Source organism: Pseudophryne corroboree, chromosome 3, assembly GCF_028390025.1.
Source record: "Pseudophryne corroboree isolate aPseCor3 chromosome 3, aPseCor3.hap2, whole genome shotgun sequence".
NCBI lineage: Eukaryota > Metazoa > Chordata > Amphibia > Anura > Myobatrachidae > Pseudophryne > Pseudophryne corroboree.
Window position 1 is genome coordinate 342782935 of NC_086446.1, and position 18621 is coordinate 342801555.

At 45.5% G+C, this 18621-nt stretch overlaps 2 protein-coding genes across 4 annotated transcripts in view; one reads left to right on the plus strand and one right to left on the minus strand.

Annotated features, from left to right (window-relative positions):
* ARHGAP23 (Rho GTPase activating protein 23) overlaps positions 1-18621 on the plus strand; it is a 197467-nt gene that overhangs the window by 104128 nt on the left and 74718 nt on the right. For all 3 annotated transcript variants that reach the window (XM_063959691.1, XM_063959689.1, XM_063959690.1), the window contains exons 2-6: positions 13400-13576; positions 15912-15930; positions 16323-16421; positions 18110-18188; positions 18335-18389. In XM_063959691.1, coding sequence (XP_063815761.1) covers positions 13400-13576; positions 15912-15930; positions 16323-16421; positions 18110-18188; positions 18335-18389 — 429 coding nt within the window. The remainder of the gene's footprint in view (positions 1-13399; positions 13577-15911; positions 15931-16322; positions 16422-18109; positions 18189-18334; positions 18390-18621) is intronic.
* SRCIN1 (SRC kinase signaling inhibitor 1) overlaps positions 15777-18621 on the minus strand; it is a 900548-nt gene continuing 897703 nt past the window's right edge. Inside the window, exon 21 of the mRNA XM_063959681.1 lies at positions 15777-16021. Within this exon, the coding sequence (XP_063815751.1) occupies positions 15902-16021 (120 nt within the window). The 3' untranslated portion in view covers positions 15777-15901. The remainder of the gene's footprint in view (positions 16022-18621) is intronic.

Here is an 18621-nt window from a genome sequence, read left to right on the forward strand (position 1 = left end):
GAGAGGGGGGGCACATTAATGGCTATATATATATATATTAAAGCAGCTATAAGGGAGCACTTAATATAAGGATATCCCTTGTATATATAGCGCTTTGTGGTGTGTGCTGGCAGACTCTCCCTCTGTCTCCCCAAAAGGGCTAGTGGGTCCTGTCTTCATTAGAGCATTCCCTGTGAGTTTGCGGTGTGTGTCGGTACGTGGTGTCGACATGTATGAGGACGATATTGGTGTGGAGGCGGAGCAATTGCCAAATATGCAGATGTCACCCCCCAGGGGGTCGACACCAGAATGGATGCCTTTATTTGTGGAATTACGTGATGGTTTATCTTCCCTTAAACAGTCAGTTGAGGACATGAGGCGGCCGGACAATCAATTAATGCCTGTCCAGGCGCCTCAAACACCGTCAGGGGCTGTAAAACGCCCTTTGCCTCAGTCGGTCGACACAGACCCAGACACGGGCACTGATTCCAGTGACGACGGTAGAAATTCAAACGTATTTTCCAGTAGGGCCACACGTTATATGATTTTGGCAATGAAGGAGACGTTACATTTAGCTGATACTACAGATACCGTAAAACAGGGTATTATGTATGGTGTGAAAAAACTACAAACAGTTTTTCCTGAATCAGAAGAATTAAATGACGTGTGTGATGAAGCGTGGGTTGCTCCTGATAAAAAGTTGATAATTTCAAAAAAGTTATTGGCATTATACCCTTTCCCGCCAGAGGTTAGGGCGCGCTGGGAAACACCCCCTAAGGTGGACAAGGCGCTCACACGCTTATCCAAACAAGTGGCGTTACCCTCTCCTGAGACGGCCGCACTTAAGGATCCATCAGATAGAAAGATGGAAGTTATTCAAAAGAATATATACACACATGCAGGTGTTATACTACGACCAGCTATAGCAACTGCCTGGATGTGCAGTGCTGGAGTAGTTTGGTCAGAATCCCTGATTGAAAATATTGATACCCTAGATAGGGACAATGTTTTACTGTCGTTAGAACAAATAAAGGATGCATTTATCTATATGCGTGATGCACAGAGGGATATTTGCACACTAGCATCTCGGATGAGTGCTATGTCCATTTCAGCCAGAAGAGCCTTATGGACACGACAGTGGACAGGCGATGCGGATTCAAAACGTCACATGGAGGTTTTGCCGTATAAAGGGGAGGAGTTATTTGGAGTTGGTCTATCAGACTTGGTGGCCACGGCTACTGCCGGGAAATCCACTTTTTTACCTCAAGTCACTCCCCAACAGAGAAAGGCACCGACCTTTTCAACCGCAGCCTTTTCGCTCCTACAAAAATAAGAGAGCAAAGGGCTTGTCGTACCTGCCACGAGGCAGAGGAAGAGGGAAGAGACACCAACAGGCAGCTCCTTCCCAGGAACAGAAGCCCTCCCCGGCTCCTGCAAAAACCTCAGCATGACGCTGGGGCCTCTCAAGCGGACTCGGGGACAGTGGGGGGCCGTCTCAAAAATTACAGCGCGCAGTGGGCTCACTCGCAGGTAGACCCCTGGATCCTGCAGATAATATCTCAGGGGTACAGGTTGGAATTAGAGACGGATCCTCCTCATCGTTTCCTGAAGTCTGCCTTACCAACCGTCTCTTCCGAAAGGGAGAGGGTGTTGGAAGCCATTCACAAGCTGTACGCTCAGCAGGTGATAGTCAAAGTACCCCTATTACAACAAGGAAAGGGGTATTATTCCACTCTATTTGTGGTACCGAAGCCGGATGGCTCGGTAAGGCCTATTCTAAATCTGAAGTCCTTGAACCTCTACATAAAAAAGTTCAAGTTCAAGATGGAGTCACTCAGAGCAGTGATAGCGAACCTGGAAGAAGGGGACTTTATGGTATCCTTGGACATCAAGGATGCGTATCTACACGTTCCGATTTACCCCGCACACCAGGGGTACCTCAGGTTCATTGTTCAAAACTGTCACTATCAGTTTCAGACGCTGCCGTTCGGATTGTCCACGGCGCCTCGGGTCTTTACCAAGGTAATGGCCGAGATGATGATTCTTCTTCGAAGAAAAGGCGTATTAGTTATCCCATACTTGGACGATCTCCTAATAAGGGCAAGGTCCAGAGAACAGCTGGAGACAGCTTTAGCACTATCTCAAGAGGTGCTAAGACAACACGGGTGGATTCTGAATATTCCAAAATCCCATTTAATCCCGACAACTCGTCTGCTGTTCCTAGGAATGATTCTGGACACGGTTCAGAAAAAGGTTTTCCTTCCAGAGGAAAAAGCCAAGGAGTTATCCGATCTGGTCAGGAACCTCCTAAAACCAGGAAAAGTGTCAGTACATCAATGCACAAGAGTCCTGGGAAAAATGGTGGCTTCTTACGAAGCAATTCCATTCGGCAGATTCCATGCAAGAATATTCCAAAGGGATCTGTTGGACAAATGGTCAGGGTCGCATCTGCAGATGCACCTGCGAATAACCCTGTCACCAAAGACAAGGGTGTCACTTCTGTGGTGGTTGCAGAAGGCTCACCTATTAGAAGGCCGCAGATTCGGCATTCAGGATTGGATCCTGGTGACCACGGACGCCAGCCTGAGAGGCTGGGGAGCAGTCACACAAGGAAGAAACTTCCAGGGAGTATGGACGAGTCTGGAAAAGTCTCTTCACATAAACATTCTGGAACTAAGAGCAATCTACAATGCTCTAAGCCAGGCGGAACTTCTCCTGCAAGGAAAGCCGGTGTTGATTCAGTCGGACAACATCACGGCGGTCGCCCATGTAAACAGGCAGGGCGGCACAAGAAGCAGGAGTGCAATGGCAGAAGCTGCCAAGATTCTTCGCTGGGCGGAGAATCACGTGATAGCACTGTCAGCAGTGTTCATCCCGGGCGTGGACAACTGGGAAGCAGACTTCCTCAGCAGACACGATCTTCATCCGGGAGAGTGGGGTCTACATCCAGAAGTCTTCAACATGTTAATAGACCGTTGGGAAAGACCAATTGTAGACATGATGGCGTCTCGCCTCAACAAGAAACTGGACAAATATTGCGCCAGGTCAAGAGATCCACAGGCAATAGCTGTGGACGCACTGGTAACTCCTTGGGTGTACCAGTCAGTGTATGTGTTTCCTCCTCTGCCGCTCATACCAAAGGTATTGAAGATCATACGGCAAAGAAGAGTAAGAACAATACTAGTGGTTCCGGATTGGCCGAGAAGGACTTGGTATCCGGAACTTCAAGAGATGCTCACGGACGAACCGTGGCCTCTACCTCTGAGAAGGGACCTGCTACAGCAGGGTCCCTGTCTTTTTCAAGACTTACCGCGGCTGCGTTTGACGGCATGGCGGTTGAACGCCAGATCCTAAAAGGGAAAGGCATTCCAGAAGAAGTCATTCCTACCTTGATTAAGGCACGGAAGGAAGTCACCGTGAAACATTATCACCGCATTTGGCGAAAATATGTAGCGTGGTGCGAGGATCGGAGGGTTCCGACGGAGGAATTCCAACTGGGTCGTTTCCTACATTTCCTGCAATCAGGATTATCTATGGGTCTCAAATTGGGATCCATTAAGGTTCAAATTTCGGCCCTGTCAATATTCTTCCAAAAAGAATTGGCCTCTGTCCCTGAGGTCCAGACTTTTGTCAAGGGAGTACTGCATATACAGCCTCCTGTGGTGCCTCCGGTGGCACCGTGGGATCTAAATGTAGTTTTAGATTTCCTCAAATCCCATTGGTTTGAACCATTGAAAAAGGTGGATTTGAAATATCTCACATTGAAAGTGACTATGTTACTAGCCCTGGCCTCTGCCAGGAGAGTATCTGAATTGGCGGCTTTATCTTATAAAAGTCCTTATCTAATCTTCCATTCGGATAGGGCAGAACTGCGGACTCGTCCGCATTTTCTCCCTAAAGTGGTATCAGCATTTCATCTGAACCAACCTATTGTGGTGCCTGCGGCCACTAGCGACTTGGAGGACTCCAAGTTGTTGGACGTTGTCAGAGCCTTAAAAATATACATTGCAAGGACGGCTGGAGTCAGAAAATCTGACTCGCTGTTTATATTGTATGCACCCAACAAGTTGGGCGCACCTGCTTCTAAGCAGTCGATTGCTCGTTGGATTTGTAACACAATTCAACTTGCACATTCTGTGGCAGGCCTGCCACAGCCTAAAACTGTAAAAGCCCACTCCACAAGGAAGGTGGGCTCATCTTGGGCGGCTGCCCGAGGGGTCTCGGCATTACAACTCTGCCGAGCAGCTACGTGGTCGGGGGAGAACACGTTTGTAAAATTTTACAAATTTGATACCCTGGCAAAGGAGGACCTGGAGTTCTCTCATTCGGTGCTGCAGAGTCATCCGCACTCTCCCGCCCGTTTGGGAGCTTTGGTATAATCCCCATGGTCCTTTCAGGAACCCCAGCATCCACTTAGGACGATAGAGAAAATAAGAATTTACTTACCGATAATTCTATTTCTCGGAGTCCGTAGTGGATGCTGGGCGCCCATCCCAAGTGCGGATTATCTGCAATACTTGTACATAGTTATTGTTAACTAATTCGGGTTATTGTTAAGGAGCCATCTTTAAGAGGCCCTTTCTGTTGTCATACTGTTAACTGGGTTTAGATCACAAGTTGTACGGTGTGATTGGTGTGGCTGGTATGAGTCTTACCCGGGATTCAAAATGCCTCCCTTATTGTGTATGCTCGTCCGGGCACAGTACCTAACTGGAGTCTGGAGGAGGGTCATAGGGGGAGGAGCCAGTGCACACCACCTGACCTAGTAAAGCTTTACTTTTTTGTGCCCTGTCTCCTGCGGAGCCGCTATTCCCCATGGTCCTTTCAGGAACCCCAGCATCCACTACGGACTCCGAGAAATAGAATTATCGGTAAGTAAATTCTTATTTATTCCTAGTACTGTCACACAGACCTCACAGAATTGTATTAAAGTGTGTGTTCCCAGAACAGACACCATGTAATACATTACACACCATTCCCAGTACAGACAGCATCTAATACAGTCAGACAGCACAGAGCTGTATAACATGCAGATTATTCCTAGTACTGTCACACAGACCTCACAGAATTGTATTAAAGTGTGTGTTCCCAGTACAGACACCATGTAATACATTACACACCATTCCCAGTACAGACAGCATCTAATACAGTCAGACAGCACAGAGCTGTATAACATGCAGATTATTCCTAGTACTGTCACACAGACCTCACAGAATTGTATTAAAGTGTGTGTTCCCAGTACAGACACCATGTAATACATTACACACCATTCCCAGTACAGACAAATAGAATACAGAGCTGTGTTACGTGGTGCGCATTCTTGTGGGACTTGACATTAAATGACTGTGACAGTTTAGGGAATGTGTAGTTTGTCCCAAATACAGTACTTGTACTTTTGTACTTGTCTGCCTGATCTGGAAATATACTCCTAGAACAATGATTAGGACAGCTGAGTTGTTGTTGTTTTTTTTTTTTTTTACATGTAGTCAAATGGACAGAGATGTGTTAAGGTGTGTACACATGCTGAGATTCGGGCTAACCCCGGTTCTCACTGTGCGACAGGGACAGAGAAGGTGTTTGCCTGTGTCGTGTGCAATACATGAATGGGGGTGAATGTTTGCTGAGTATGACTGATGTGGAAGGTATGTTGTAATGAATGTGTGAGAGGAAGACTGAGAGCATTAGATCATTTCTCAGACTATTCTGTTGGATCACCGTTTTGCTGCAGCACCTCATGCACTGATTGTCCTCAGTTGCCCACCCACCTTTTTATAAGTCAATTGTCATACAGCTGGGAGCTTCTGTTTGTGTCAGGCACATTATTGCAGACCACAGGAAGCTCAGGGCACACCCCACCCTTTGTAACGTGATAAGTAGTACAAGAATAGGGCAAGCTGGATGTTGTGTAAATGTGGCGCATCTGTGGGTGTGATCACTGCCTGTATTGTTTCTGAGAGATGGGAGGAGACATTAGCATCACTGGGGACAAGGCAATGTGACCAGGGGTGTATGTGTTTGCATGTGTGTTTGTATCATGGTTATGAACCTAATATTAAAGACAGTACCTCTGTGTGTATTGATGTATTTTTCAGGTGGGCGTGGTATTGCCTGAGGCCAGGCTGCCCCCCTTTCTCCCTGCATGTCTGTAAGACTGTCTGTGCCAGTCGGGCATTGTTCGCAGCTGTGTCCTTGGGGCCCTCTCTCTTTCATTGCCCCCCTCCCGTATAGATCAGCTGTATGTGGAATTGACTCATTTCCAGGATGTCTCCGTCTGTCACAGCCCCAGCCCCCAAACATATCGTCATCTCAATGATATGTCCGCACGTTGAAAGTAAATGGCTTGATAAAGGATTAAATAATCTGTAGAGATTAGTAATTATTATTATTATTTTGGAGACATGTTAATGTCATGCGCTTCACATTAATGAGGGGATGCGAGTATAAAATTATCTTTAAGATCATTTTTATTTACTGAGCAGTATGCAAAATGAAGTGTCATGTTTTCTGTTCAGCAAGTTATACTCTCCAAGGTTCATATTGTTTTCAATGGGGGATGGTTGAAATGTAAAAATACTGAACAATATTGTTATTAACAGATACATTTTTGTTAGAATTTGTAATATTTAGTGCTTTGAAGCCATATGTAAGGGCTTAAGGTGCCCACACACTACTGAGATTTTTGCCGCTTTCATCCGTTTCCGACGTTTCGGCCTGATAAATTGGATGAAAACGGGCAAATCGCATGTGCTTTACTTCCGATCCGCAGTCCCGTGAGCATAGGATCGGAGCCCCTAGACCGGAAGTGCTGCACTAAAGATATCTCGGATCCCTCAGGCATGTCTGGGAATCACATACAATTCATTGTATGCAAAAGGGCCGCATACGATGTATGTAATCCTGCCGCCCTGGAAGCTGCCGGGCGGTTCAAGGGAAATCTAATGCGACTTCTCCCTCAGAGAAGTTGCATAAGTGTATGGGCACCTTTATTCTGCTTGTTTGGTTTTTCTATTTCTAGGCATTAATAGCACATTAGAATTAGGACAAATGCCACCGGTGCACTCTTTCATTTAAACACATCAAGGACACATGGAAACTGCATTACAAACCTAATCTGTTGAACCTAATCTTAAATGTTGATGGCTTCTCTGCTCTTGGTGCATGTCTACTCACTTCTTTCGCATATGGGGTGTCGGAACGGCTGACACAGTGAATAGTATTGCTGCCTCACAGCACTAAATTCATGAGTTCAATTCTCGGTTGTGACCAATCTGTGTGGAGTTTGTATGTCCTCCAAAAGTTTGAGGGTTTCTTCCAGATGCTCCGGTTTCCTCCCACACTCCATTAATTGTAGTTAATTGGCTGTTCATAAATGTATTTTTCTCTAACGTCCTAGTGGATGCTGGGGACTCCGAAAGGACCATGGGGAATAGCGGCTCCGCAGGAGACTGGGCACAAAGTAAAAGCTTTAGGACTAGCTGGTGTGCACTGGCTCCTCCCCCTATGACCCTCCTCCAAGCCTCAGTTAAGATTTTGTGCCCGAACGAGAAGGGTGCAATCTAGGTGGCTCTCCTGAGCTGCTTAGAGTAAAAGTTTAAATAGGTTTTTTTATTTTCAGTGAGACCTGCTGGCAACAGGCTCACTGCATCGAGGGACTAAGGGGAGAAGAAGCGAACTCACCTGCGTGCAGAGTGGATTGGGCTTCTTAGGCTACTGGACATTAGCTCCAGAGGGACGATCACAGGCCCAGCCATGGATGGGTCCCGGAGCCGCACCGCCGGCCCCCTTACAGAACCAGAAGAGTGAAGAGGTCCGGAAAATCGGCGGCAGAAGACGTCCTGTCTTCAATAAGGTAGCGCACAGCACCGCAGCTATGCGCCATTGCTCTCAGCACACTTCACACTCCGGTCACTGAGGGTGCAGGGCGCTGGGGGGGGGGCGCCCTGGGACGCAATGAAAATACCTTAAATGGCTAAAAATACATCACATATAGCTCCTGGGCTATATGGATGTATTTAACCCCTGCCAGTTTTCCACAAAAAAGCGGGAGAAAGGCCGCCGAAAAAGGGGCGGAGCCTATCTCCTCAGCACACAAGCGCCATTTTTTCCTCACAGCTCCGTTGGAGGAAGGCTCCCTGACTCTCCCCTGCAGTCCTGCACAACAGAAACAGGGTAAAACAAGAGAGGGGGGGGCACTAAATTGGCATATTAATATATACAGCAGCTATATTAGGGAAAAACACTTATATAAGGTTATCCCTGTATATATATAGCGCTCTGGTGTGTGCTGGCAAACTCTCCCTCTGTCTCCCCAAAGGGCTAGTGGGGTCCTGTCCTCTATCAGAGCATTCCCTGTGTGTGTGCTGTGTGTCGGTACGCTGTGTCGACATGTATGAGGAGGAAAATGGTGTGGAGGCGGAGCAATTGCCTGTGTTAGTGATGTCACCCCCTAGGGAGTCGACACTTGACTGGATGGTCTTATGGAAAGAATTACGTGATAGTGTCGGCACTTTACAAAAGACTGTTGACGACATGAGACAGCCGGCAAATCAGTTAATACCTGTACAGGCGTCTCAAACACCGTCAGGGGCTATAAAACGCCCGTTACCTCAGGTCGATACAGACACTGACACGGACACTGACTCCAGTGTCGACGGTGAGGAAACAAACGTATTTTCCAGTAGGGCCACACGTTACATGATCACGGCAATGAAGGAGGTTTTGAACATTTCTGATACTACAAGTACCACAAAAAAGGGTATTATGTGGGGTGTGAAAAAACTACCCGTAGTTTTTCCTGAATCAGATGAATTAAATGAGGTGTGTGATGAAGCGTGGGTTTCCCCTGATAAAAAACTGCTAATTTCTAAAAAATTATTGGCATTATACCCTTTCCCACCAGAGGTTAGGGCGCGTTGGGAAACACCCCCTAGCGTAGATAAGGCGCTCACACGCTTATCAAAACAAGTGGCGTTACCGTCCCCTGATACGGCCGCCCTCAAGGAACCAGCTGATAGGAAGCTGGAAAATATCCTTAAAAGTATATACACACATACTGGTATTATACTGCGACCAGCAATCGCCTCAGCCTGGATGTGCAGTGCTGGGGTGGCTTGGTCGGATTCCCTGACTGAAAATATTGATACCCTGGACAGGGACAATATATTATTGACTATAGAGCAATTAAAGGATGCATTTCTATATATGCGAGATGCACAGAGGGATATTTGCACTCTGGCATCAAGAGTAAGTGCGATGTCCAGTTCTGCCAGAAGAGGATTATGTACGCGACAGTGGTCAGGGGATGCGGATTCCAAACGGCATATGGAAGTATTGCCGTATAAAGGGGAGGAGTTATTTGGGGTCGGTCTATCGGACCTGGTGGCCACGGCAACGGCTGGAAAATCCACCTTTTTACCCCAAGTCACCTCGCAGCAGAAAAAGATACCGTCTTTTCAGGCTCAGTCCTTTCGTCCCCATAAGGGCAAGCGGGCAAAAGGCCACTCATATCTGCCCCGGGGCAGAGGAAGGGGAAAAAGACTGCAGCAAACAGCCTCTTCCCACGAACAGAAGCCCTCCCCCGCTTCTGCCAAGTCCTCAGCATGACGCTGGGGCCTTACAAGCGGACTCAGGCACGGTGGGGGCCCGTCTCAAGAATTTCAGCGCGCAGTGGGCACACTCGCAAGTGGACCCCTGGATCCTGCAGGTAGTATCTCAGGGGTACAAATTGGAATTCGAGACGTCTCCCCCTCGCCGGTTCCTGAAGTCTGCTTTACCAACGTCTCCCCCCGACAGGGAGGCGGTATTGGAAGCCATTCACAAGCTGTATTCCCAGCAGGTGATAATCAAGGTACCCCTCCTACAACAGGGAAAGGGGTATTATTCCACGCTGTTTGTGGTACCGAAGCCGGACGGCTCGGTGAGACCCATTTTAAATCTGAAATCCTTGAACACTTACATAAAAAGGTTCAAGTTCAAGATGGAGTCACTCAGAGCAGTGATAGCGAACCTGGAAGAAGGGGACTATATGGTGTCTCTGGACATCAAGGATGCTTACCTCCATGTCCCAATTTGCCCTTCTCACCAAGGGTACCTCAGGTTTGTGGTACAGAACTGTCACTATCAGTTTCAGACGCTGCCGTTTGGATTGTCCACGGCACCCCGGGTCTTTACCAAGGTAATGGCCGAAATGATGATTCTTCTTCGAAGAAAAGGCGTCTTAATTATCCCTTACTTGGACGATCTCCTGATAAGGGCAAGGTCCAGAGAACAGTTAGAGGTCGGAGTAGCACTATCTCAAGTAGTACTACGACAGCACGGATGGATTCTAAATATTCCAAAATCACAGCTGATTCCGACGACACGTCTGCTGTTCCTAGGGATGATTCTGGACACAGTACAGAAAAAGGTGTTTCTCCCGGAGGAGAAAGCCAAGGAGTTATCCGACCTAGTCAGGAACCTCCTAAGACCAGGCCAAGTGTCAGTACATCAATGCACAAGGGTCCTGGGAAAGATGGTGGCTTCTTACGAAGCGATTCCATTCGGCAGATTCCACGCAAGAACTTTTCAGTGGGATCTGCTGGACAAATGGTCCGGATCGCATCTTCAAATGCATCAGCGGATAACCCTGTCTCCAAGGACAAGGGTGTCTCTCCTGTGGTGGTTACAGAGTGCTCATCTCCTAGAGGGCCGCAGATTCGGCATTCAGGATTGGGTCCTGGTGACCACGGATGCCAGCCTGAGAGGCTGGGGAGCAGTCACACAGGGAAGAAATTTCCAGGGCTTGTGGTCAAGCATGGAAACGTCACTTCACATAAATATCCTGGAACTAAGGGCCATTTACAATGTCCTAAGTCAGGCAAGACCTCTGCTTCAGGGTCAGCCGGTGTTGATCCAGTCGGACAACATCACGGCAGTCGCCCACGTAAACAGACAGGGCGGCACAAGAAGCAGGAGGGCAATGATGGAAGTGGCAAGGATTCTTCGCTGGGCGGAGAATCATGTGATAGCACTGTCAGCAGTGTTCATTCCGGGAGTGGACAACTGGGAAGCAGACTTCCTCAGCAGACACGATCTTCACCCGGGGGAGTGGGGACTTCACCCAGAAGTCTTCCACATGATTGTGAACCGTTGGGAAAAACCAAAGGTGGACATGATGGCGTCCCGCCTCAACAAAAAACTGGACAGATATTGCGCCAGGTCAAGGGACCCTCAGGCAATAGCTGTGGACGCTCTGGTAACACCGTGGGTGTACCAGTCAGTGTATGTGTTCCCTCCTCTTCCTCTCATACCAAAAGTACTGAGAATCATAAGAAGGAGAGGAGTAAAGACTATACTCGTGGCTCCGGATTGGCCAAGAAGGACTTGGTACCCGGAAATTCAAGAGATGCTCACGGAAGACCCGTGGCCTCTACCTCTAAGAAAGGACCTGCTCCAGCAGGGACCATGTCTGTTCCAAGACTTACCGCGGCTGCGTTTGACGGCATGGCGGTTGAACGCCGGATCCTGAAGGAAAAAGGCATTCCGGATGAAGTCATCCCTACCCTGATCAAAGCCAGGAAGGATGTAACCATACAACATTATCACCGTATTTGGCGTAAATATGTTGCGTGGTGCGAGGCCAGGAAGGCCCCTACAGAGGAATTTCAACTGGGTCGTTTCCTGCATTTCCTGCAAACAGGACTGTCTATGGGCCTCAAATTAGGGTCCATTAAGGTTCAAATTTCGGCCCTGTCAATATTCTTCCAAAAAGAACTGGCTTCTGTTCCTGAAGTTCAGACGTTTGTCAAGGGAGTACTGCATATACAGCCTCCTTTTGTGCCTCCAGTGGCACCTTGGGATCTCAATGTAGTTTTGGGATTCCTAAAATCACATTGGTTTGAACCACTCACCACTGTGGACTTAAAATATCTCACATGGAAAGTGGTAATGCTGTTAGCCCTGGCTTCAGCCAGGCGTGTCTCAGAATTGGCGGCTTTATCCTATAAAAGCCCTTACCTAATTTTTCATACGGACAGGGCAGAATTGAGGACTCGTCCTCAATTTCTTCCTAAGGTGGTTTCAGCATTTCACTTAAACCAGCCTATTGTGGTGCCTGCGGCTACTAGGGACTTGGAGGATTCCAAGTTGCTGGACGTAGTCAGGGCCCTGAAAATATATGTTTCCAGGACGGCTGGAGTCAGAAAATCTGATTCGCTGTTTATCCTGTATGCACCCAGCAAGCTGGGTGCTCCTGCTTCTAAGCAGACGATTGCTCGTTGGATTTGTAGTACAATTCAGCTTGCACATTCTGTGGCAGGCCTGCCACAGCCAAAATCTGTAAAAGCCCATTCCACACGGAAAGTGGGCTCATCTTGGGCGGCTGCCCGAGGGGTCTCGGCTTTACAACTTTGCCGAGCAGCTACTTGGTCAGGGGCAAACACGTTTGCTAAATTCTACAAATTTGATACCCTGGCTGAGGAGGACCTGGAGTTCTCTCATTCGGTGCTGCAGAGTCATCCGCACTCTCCCACCCGTTTGGGAGCTTTGGTATAATCCCCATGGTCCTTTCGGAGTCCCCAGCATCCACTAGGACGTTAGAGAAAATAAGAATTTACTTACCGATAATTCTATTTCTCATAGTCCGTAGTGGATGCTGGGCGCCCATCCCAAGTGCGGATTGTCTGCATTACTTGTACATAGTTATTGTTACAAAAATCGGGTTATTGTTGTTGTGAGCCATCTTTTCAGAGGCTCCTTCTGTTATCATGCTGTTAACTGGGTTCAGATCACAAGTTGTACGGTGTGATTGGTGTGGCTGGTATGAGTCTTACCCGGGATTCAAAATCCTTCCTTATTGTGTACGCTCGTCCGGGCACAGTATCCTAACTGAGGCTTGGAGGAGGGTCATAGGGGGAGGAGCCAGTGCACACCAGCTAGTCCTAAAGCTTTTACTTTGTGCCCAGTCTCCTGCGGAGCCGCTATTCCCCATGGTCCTTTCGGAGTCCCCAGCATCCACTACGGACTATGAGAAATAGAATTATCGGTAAGTAAATTCTTATTATTTTTTTAAATCAAACCTAGTATGTATGTGTTAATACGACAGGGAATATAGATTGTAAGCGCTACTGGGGCAGGGACTGATGTGAATTACTATTCCCTGTAAAGTGCTGTGTAATATGTGCTCTATATAAATAACTGTTAATAAGCTAAATGTGTGAACAATCCCCGATTAAAGCCGTAATATGTTTTTATGATGTAACCAAACAGCATAAGATGTAGACAACAACTTGCACCACACAAAACATGACTCTGTATATCCTGTTGTATAGTGTGATTGGTATACAATGTGCAGTGTGCTTATATGTGGTATGCGCCAATGTTGTTTTTTTATTTGTCTATTTTTTTATGTGTTGTCAGCTTATCTTCTTTATTGTTCCTGTAGGCCCCCTTAGCTCCACGAGATGGGACTCGCCTCGGTAATTCCCCACCACATGATGAATCCTTTACATGGGTTGGACCCAGGACGCTGATCATCAGGAAGACAAGACAAGGGTTTGGGTTCACTTTGCGCCATTTCATTGTGTATCCACCGGAGTCCGCTGTCCATGTTCCACATCAGGTATAGTTTAGTAGTAATGTTTTCCTTTTTTTCCCATTTGTGGAAGGTGGGGTTGATTCAGAGGTGGACGTTGTTCCAGATTTTGCGCAGCTGGTCAATGTTTTGAGGACTGCTCATACTTCAGAGATTCAGTGTGCATGTGCCTTAATACAGTTGAAAGTTGCAGCATGATTGACATGCTGCTGTCCAGAAGGGAAGCTTTACATTGATGCCTCTAGTTGGGAGTGTCCAAAAGAGTTCTTTCGACGTAGATTCATTGGACTCGGCAGCTGGACATTTTGAAGGCTCAGGTGTGCATCCCATTTCAGAATATGACACTTGCATCATTTATATACCTTCAGATCCGCGGCTACTGAAGACGAAGCAATGACCACTCCTCCGTCCACCTCTGAATCAGAGTAGTGTTAGGACTGTTGAAGAGTTAGGGTTGTATTCAATTTATGTTGGACCGACGGAAAGGATCCGACATTTGAGTATTCAGTTAGCGGCCAAATCCGACACACTTTTAAAGTCGGATTGACATTGTCGGAAACGGAGCTAAAACTCGTCGGATTTGGCTGCGAATACAACTAAACACGTGGATCCGCGGCTAATCTGCCAATCCACGTGTTTTCCGACAAGTCGTAATTGCTGACCTGCCGGAAAAACGACAGGACCATTCAATAATGTTGTGACTGTGGAAATATTATGTATGTCTTGCTTTTAGCAATCTTTTTGCCATACTTGCTTACCCTCCTGGAATGGCCAGGAGGCTCACAAAAAAAAAAAAAAAAGCTGTAGTGTTACGAAGAGTGCCTCCTTAATAAGCTTACATTCTCAATTTCTCATGAATATTGGTTTGGTCTGAAAATGTTTGTCTACACTGGGGCTCATTTATGAAGGGAAAAACTTCCAAGAAGTAGTTCAAAATCAGGTTGGGAATAGATGTGCACTGCTTTTTGCAGAAATGTGCTGAACATGTTATTAAAGAATACAGGCTTGCAGTACAAGATGACAGCATTTGTGTAGTTTACATAGGCTGGTAGGAGTATGAGCTTTTCTTGTAGCTTATGGGGTAAGTGCACTGGAGCAATGCAAAGAGTAGATTACTTTAGGGAATTTATTGCTGGCAGTCTTCAATATCCGTTTTGTGTGCACATATTGCAGTACATAGCAAAAGAGCTTTCTAGGTTTTTTCTGAACAATGTAATAAGCTTCAGACACACAAAAATAACACAAGTAATAAAAAAAAAACCATATCCCCACACACTCATAATTATTTAGACCATAAATGAGAATAAACTAAAGAGGACTCTGATGTGACCTTTATATACAGGTTGAGTATCCCTTATACAAAATGCTTGGGACCAGAAGTATTTTGGATATCGGATTTTTCTGTATTTTGGAATAATTGCATACCACAATAAGATATCATGGCGATGGGACCTAAGTCTAAGCACAGAATACATTTATGTTTCATATACACCTTATACACACAGCCTGAAGGTCATTTTAGCCAATATTTTTAATAACTTTGTGCATTAAACAAAGTGTGTTTACATTCACACAATTCATTTATGTTTCATATACACCTTATACACACAGCCTGAAGGTCATTTAATACAATATTTTTAATAACTTTGTGTATTAAACAAAGTTTGTGTACATTGAGCCATCAGAAAACAAAGGTTTCACTATCACACTCTCACTCAAAAAATTCCGTATTTCGGAATATTTGGATATGGGATACTCAACCTGTACTTATTTTTTCCACCCCTCTGTACGAATAGGAGCACTTGTAGAGTGTCTAGAAGTCTCCGTAAGGCAGTTATGTGCAGTAGGCAGTTTTTTTTGTGTTTCCTTGTGAACTTTGCAAATGAGGCCCAGTTCTAAATGCAGTGAATGGGTAATCTTTGCACTTTTAGGGGTCAATTCAATTAGCCGTGAGTTGGGTTGCACCGCAGGTGTGTGTGTGTGTGTGTGTGCATATGCAGAGCTATGGTAGCCGAAAACCCCCATAGGCCTGCTTACAACTCTGAGTTAATGTCCACACTATTGCAACGGCACATCACTCTACTTGTGGCTAATTGAATCAAACCCTGAGAACTGGAAGGAAGAAACCACACATGTAGGTGGAGAAAACTCATCAACTTGTCTTTTCAGAAAATTAAATATATTTTAGTTTTCTTCAAAATAAAGTAACAACCTTCTATTTACTTTGACTTGTAACATTTTCATTCCGGTTCATTTGTGATGAGAACCATTTGCCACATCTAAATACTATCTTATTAGAGCATAGGTAGTGATTATGAGTGTCATGTAGATACTAACTATATATACTCTTGTTTACTTGCAGGAAGAAAATGGCAGTTCAGGTATGTTTCTTGGGAGACTTCGTTGTCTTGTGTGTACACTCTGTGACGTGGTAACAGTGTTCTGCTGTCCTTCTCTCTCACTCCTTCTATGCTAGTACATTTAAGGTAAAAGGAGAGAAATAATTACATATTCATACACTTTGCAATTGTAGGTTTTCATTGTGAATGTTCTGAAGTTTAAAGTGTATACATAGCTCTAAAATAATATCAGACTAAATACCTCTCCTTGTTACTTATGAGAGGAATACAATCTTGGTACAGAAGCTTTGAAAGCATGCCAGTTTACGGGTTCTGGTAGACGTAGTAAGAGTCGTTTTCAGAATACAGAATATCTCTAATCTTGTGAGCTCCTCTCATTTTACCCATTTCCTTCTATTTATGGTGTATTTCAGAGTATAACGCAGCATCCAGTCGCTTGGAACCGATGGACACCATATTTGTCAAGCATGTGAAAGAGGGTGGCCCTGCACAGCAGGCCGGACTCTGCACAGGTGAAAGCATATGGCAATCATCTCTCAGCCCACAGTGATTATAATAAAGTACCTTTTGGGTTGGGATTTATAATTTAATATACCATGGGGTATATTCAATTGAAGTCTGATCCATTCCGTCATTCATTTGTCGGAATGGATCCGACCTGGGATATTTAATATCATCTCAATTTGACTTTTAAAAAAGTCGAATTGAGATGTGGGAGCTGAGACAGGGGAGAGCCGCGGGCAGACGGGGGAGAGCAGCGCTACATCAGCTATATAGCCGCTGCTGTAGCGCTGCTCTCCCCCATCTGCCCGCGCCCCCCCCCCCCCCCCGTCTCTCTGCCTCTCCCCGTCCCTGCTTCACAACCGCCGCTTACGGCAGCGTCCACCTGGCTCCAGCAAGCGAGGCCTCGCTTGCTGGAGCCGGGTGGACGCTGCTGTGAGCGGCGGCTGTGACATCCTCCGGCGCTGCTCTCCGTCTGCCCGTGGCTCTCCCGGTCTCTGCTCCCGCATCATACTTCGACTTTTTTTAAAGTCGGTTTTGGCCCCGTTTTCAACACAAGCACGTGGATCGGCAGCTATTCCGCCGATCCACGTGCTTTTCGACAAGTCGAATTCCTCGACTTGTCAAATAATTTGGGGTTAGATTGAATAAGTCGGAACCCCTTCCGACCTAAAAAAGTCGAAAACTGCCGTCTTTTCGACAGACAGCAGCTTTCGACTTCAATTGAATATACCCCATACTGTCTATTTGAAATACAAATAAATGACTTTAGAACCATGTTGGTGCATGTCATGATGGGCGGCTGTAATGCCAAAAGGATGTGGTACCACATTTAGGAAGAGCAAGTTTGGGGACACTAGTAAATTTGGTATGAATATAACAACCTATTACTTGTGAAAGTCAGAGCAATAGTTAAAAAAATAATAAATATTAGTAATATTCAATAATGCTATGGATGTAGCTACTTGGGGGTTCTGGACTCTTGAGGTAGCTATCAAAAGAGTAAAAATGTGAAGGAATCATCAGACCACATCAAAACAGACTACCTAGGTGATTTTAGGATTGTAATGAATAACTTTTGATCCTGTTAAAAAGAAAAACAAAACAAAACAGTGAAAGTAAACCAATGAGTGTCAGGTTCTACAGGACAGTATCCATGGACTGAGTGCTATAGAAAGCTTCACAACTAATTCCCACCAACCTCAGATTTCATAATAGTATCCCAATATATTGTTATGACTTCAGGTTCTATTCTGTCGTCATATTCTACAGTATGTTAAGGGACTGGACTAAAAGTGAATATTATCATTGTACAGCTCGTTTCATTCTCTTTTATTTGTAAATGTCACAACATGTCTTTTGATACAGGATGATTTTGTATATATTTATACATATACGAGTATGAAAATGAAGATCAGCATAACATGCATAATAAAGAAGACGTTTTTTCTTTGTGTTTTTTTTTATTTTATAAATGAAATTTGATTATTAAGCAAAATATACCCCAAGTGATAAAATTGAATAGATTTTGCTATTACTATATTAATGCGCATTCTCTAACCGGCAAGGATAACTAAAATAATGTGCTTCTCTAGAATACATATGTAAGGAGGAATATTAGATAATGCTATATACAGTATTGAGTACATAGGACTGGCAATGTGTTAATTAATGACATAGTTATACAATCCTTTTCCAGGTGATCGACTCGTAAAGGTTAATGGAGAAAGTATAATCGGGAAAACATATTCACAGGTCATTGCTCTGATTCAAAACAGGTGAGATATAGGGCATAGGGAAGGAGGAAGAAAGAGAGGGTACTGGGTAAGAACCACATGAGACGACCCACTAGATTAGGAGAGGGCTGTCTGAGGGACTTTTGTCACATAACATGACTTTACAACCCACTTACTGACTCTTGCAGTGATGATGTGCTGGAACTCTCCATTATGCCAAGGGATGAGGACATTTTACAACTGGTAAGTGCCAGACATGATGTAACGAACTGCTAATCTACATCAATATGTAATCGCTTCTCCCAAACTTAATGCCACCGGTACTTAGGTTATATGTTTAATGGTATTTACTAGTTCAGTAGTTTCTTTAGTGTGCCACAAACAATTAGTAGTAGTTTATATTCATAGTGCCGTACAAATATTGCTAATAGCACTGTGTAGATAATAGCAGTCAGAGATCTGGATGGCTAATTCA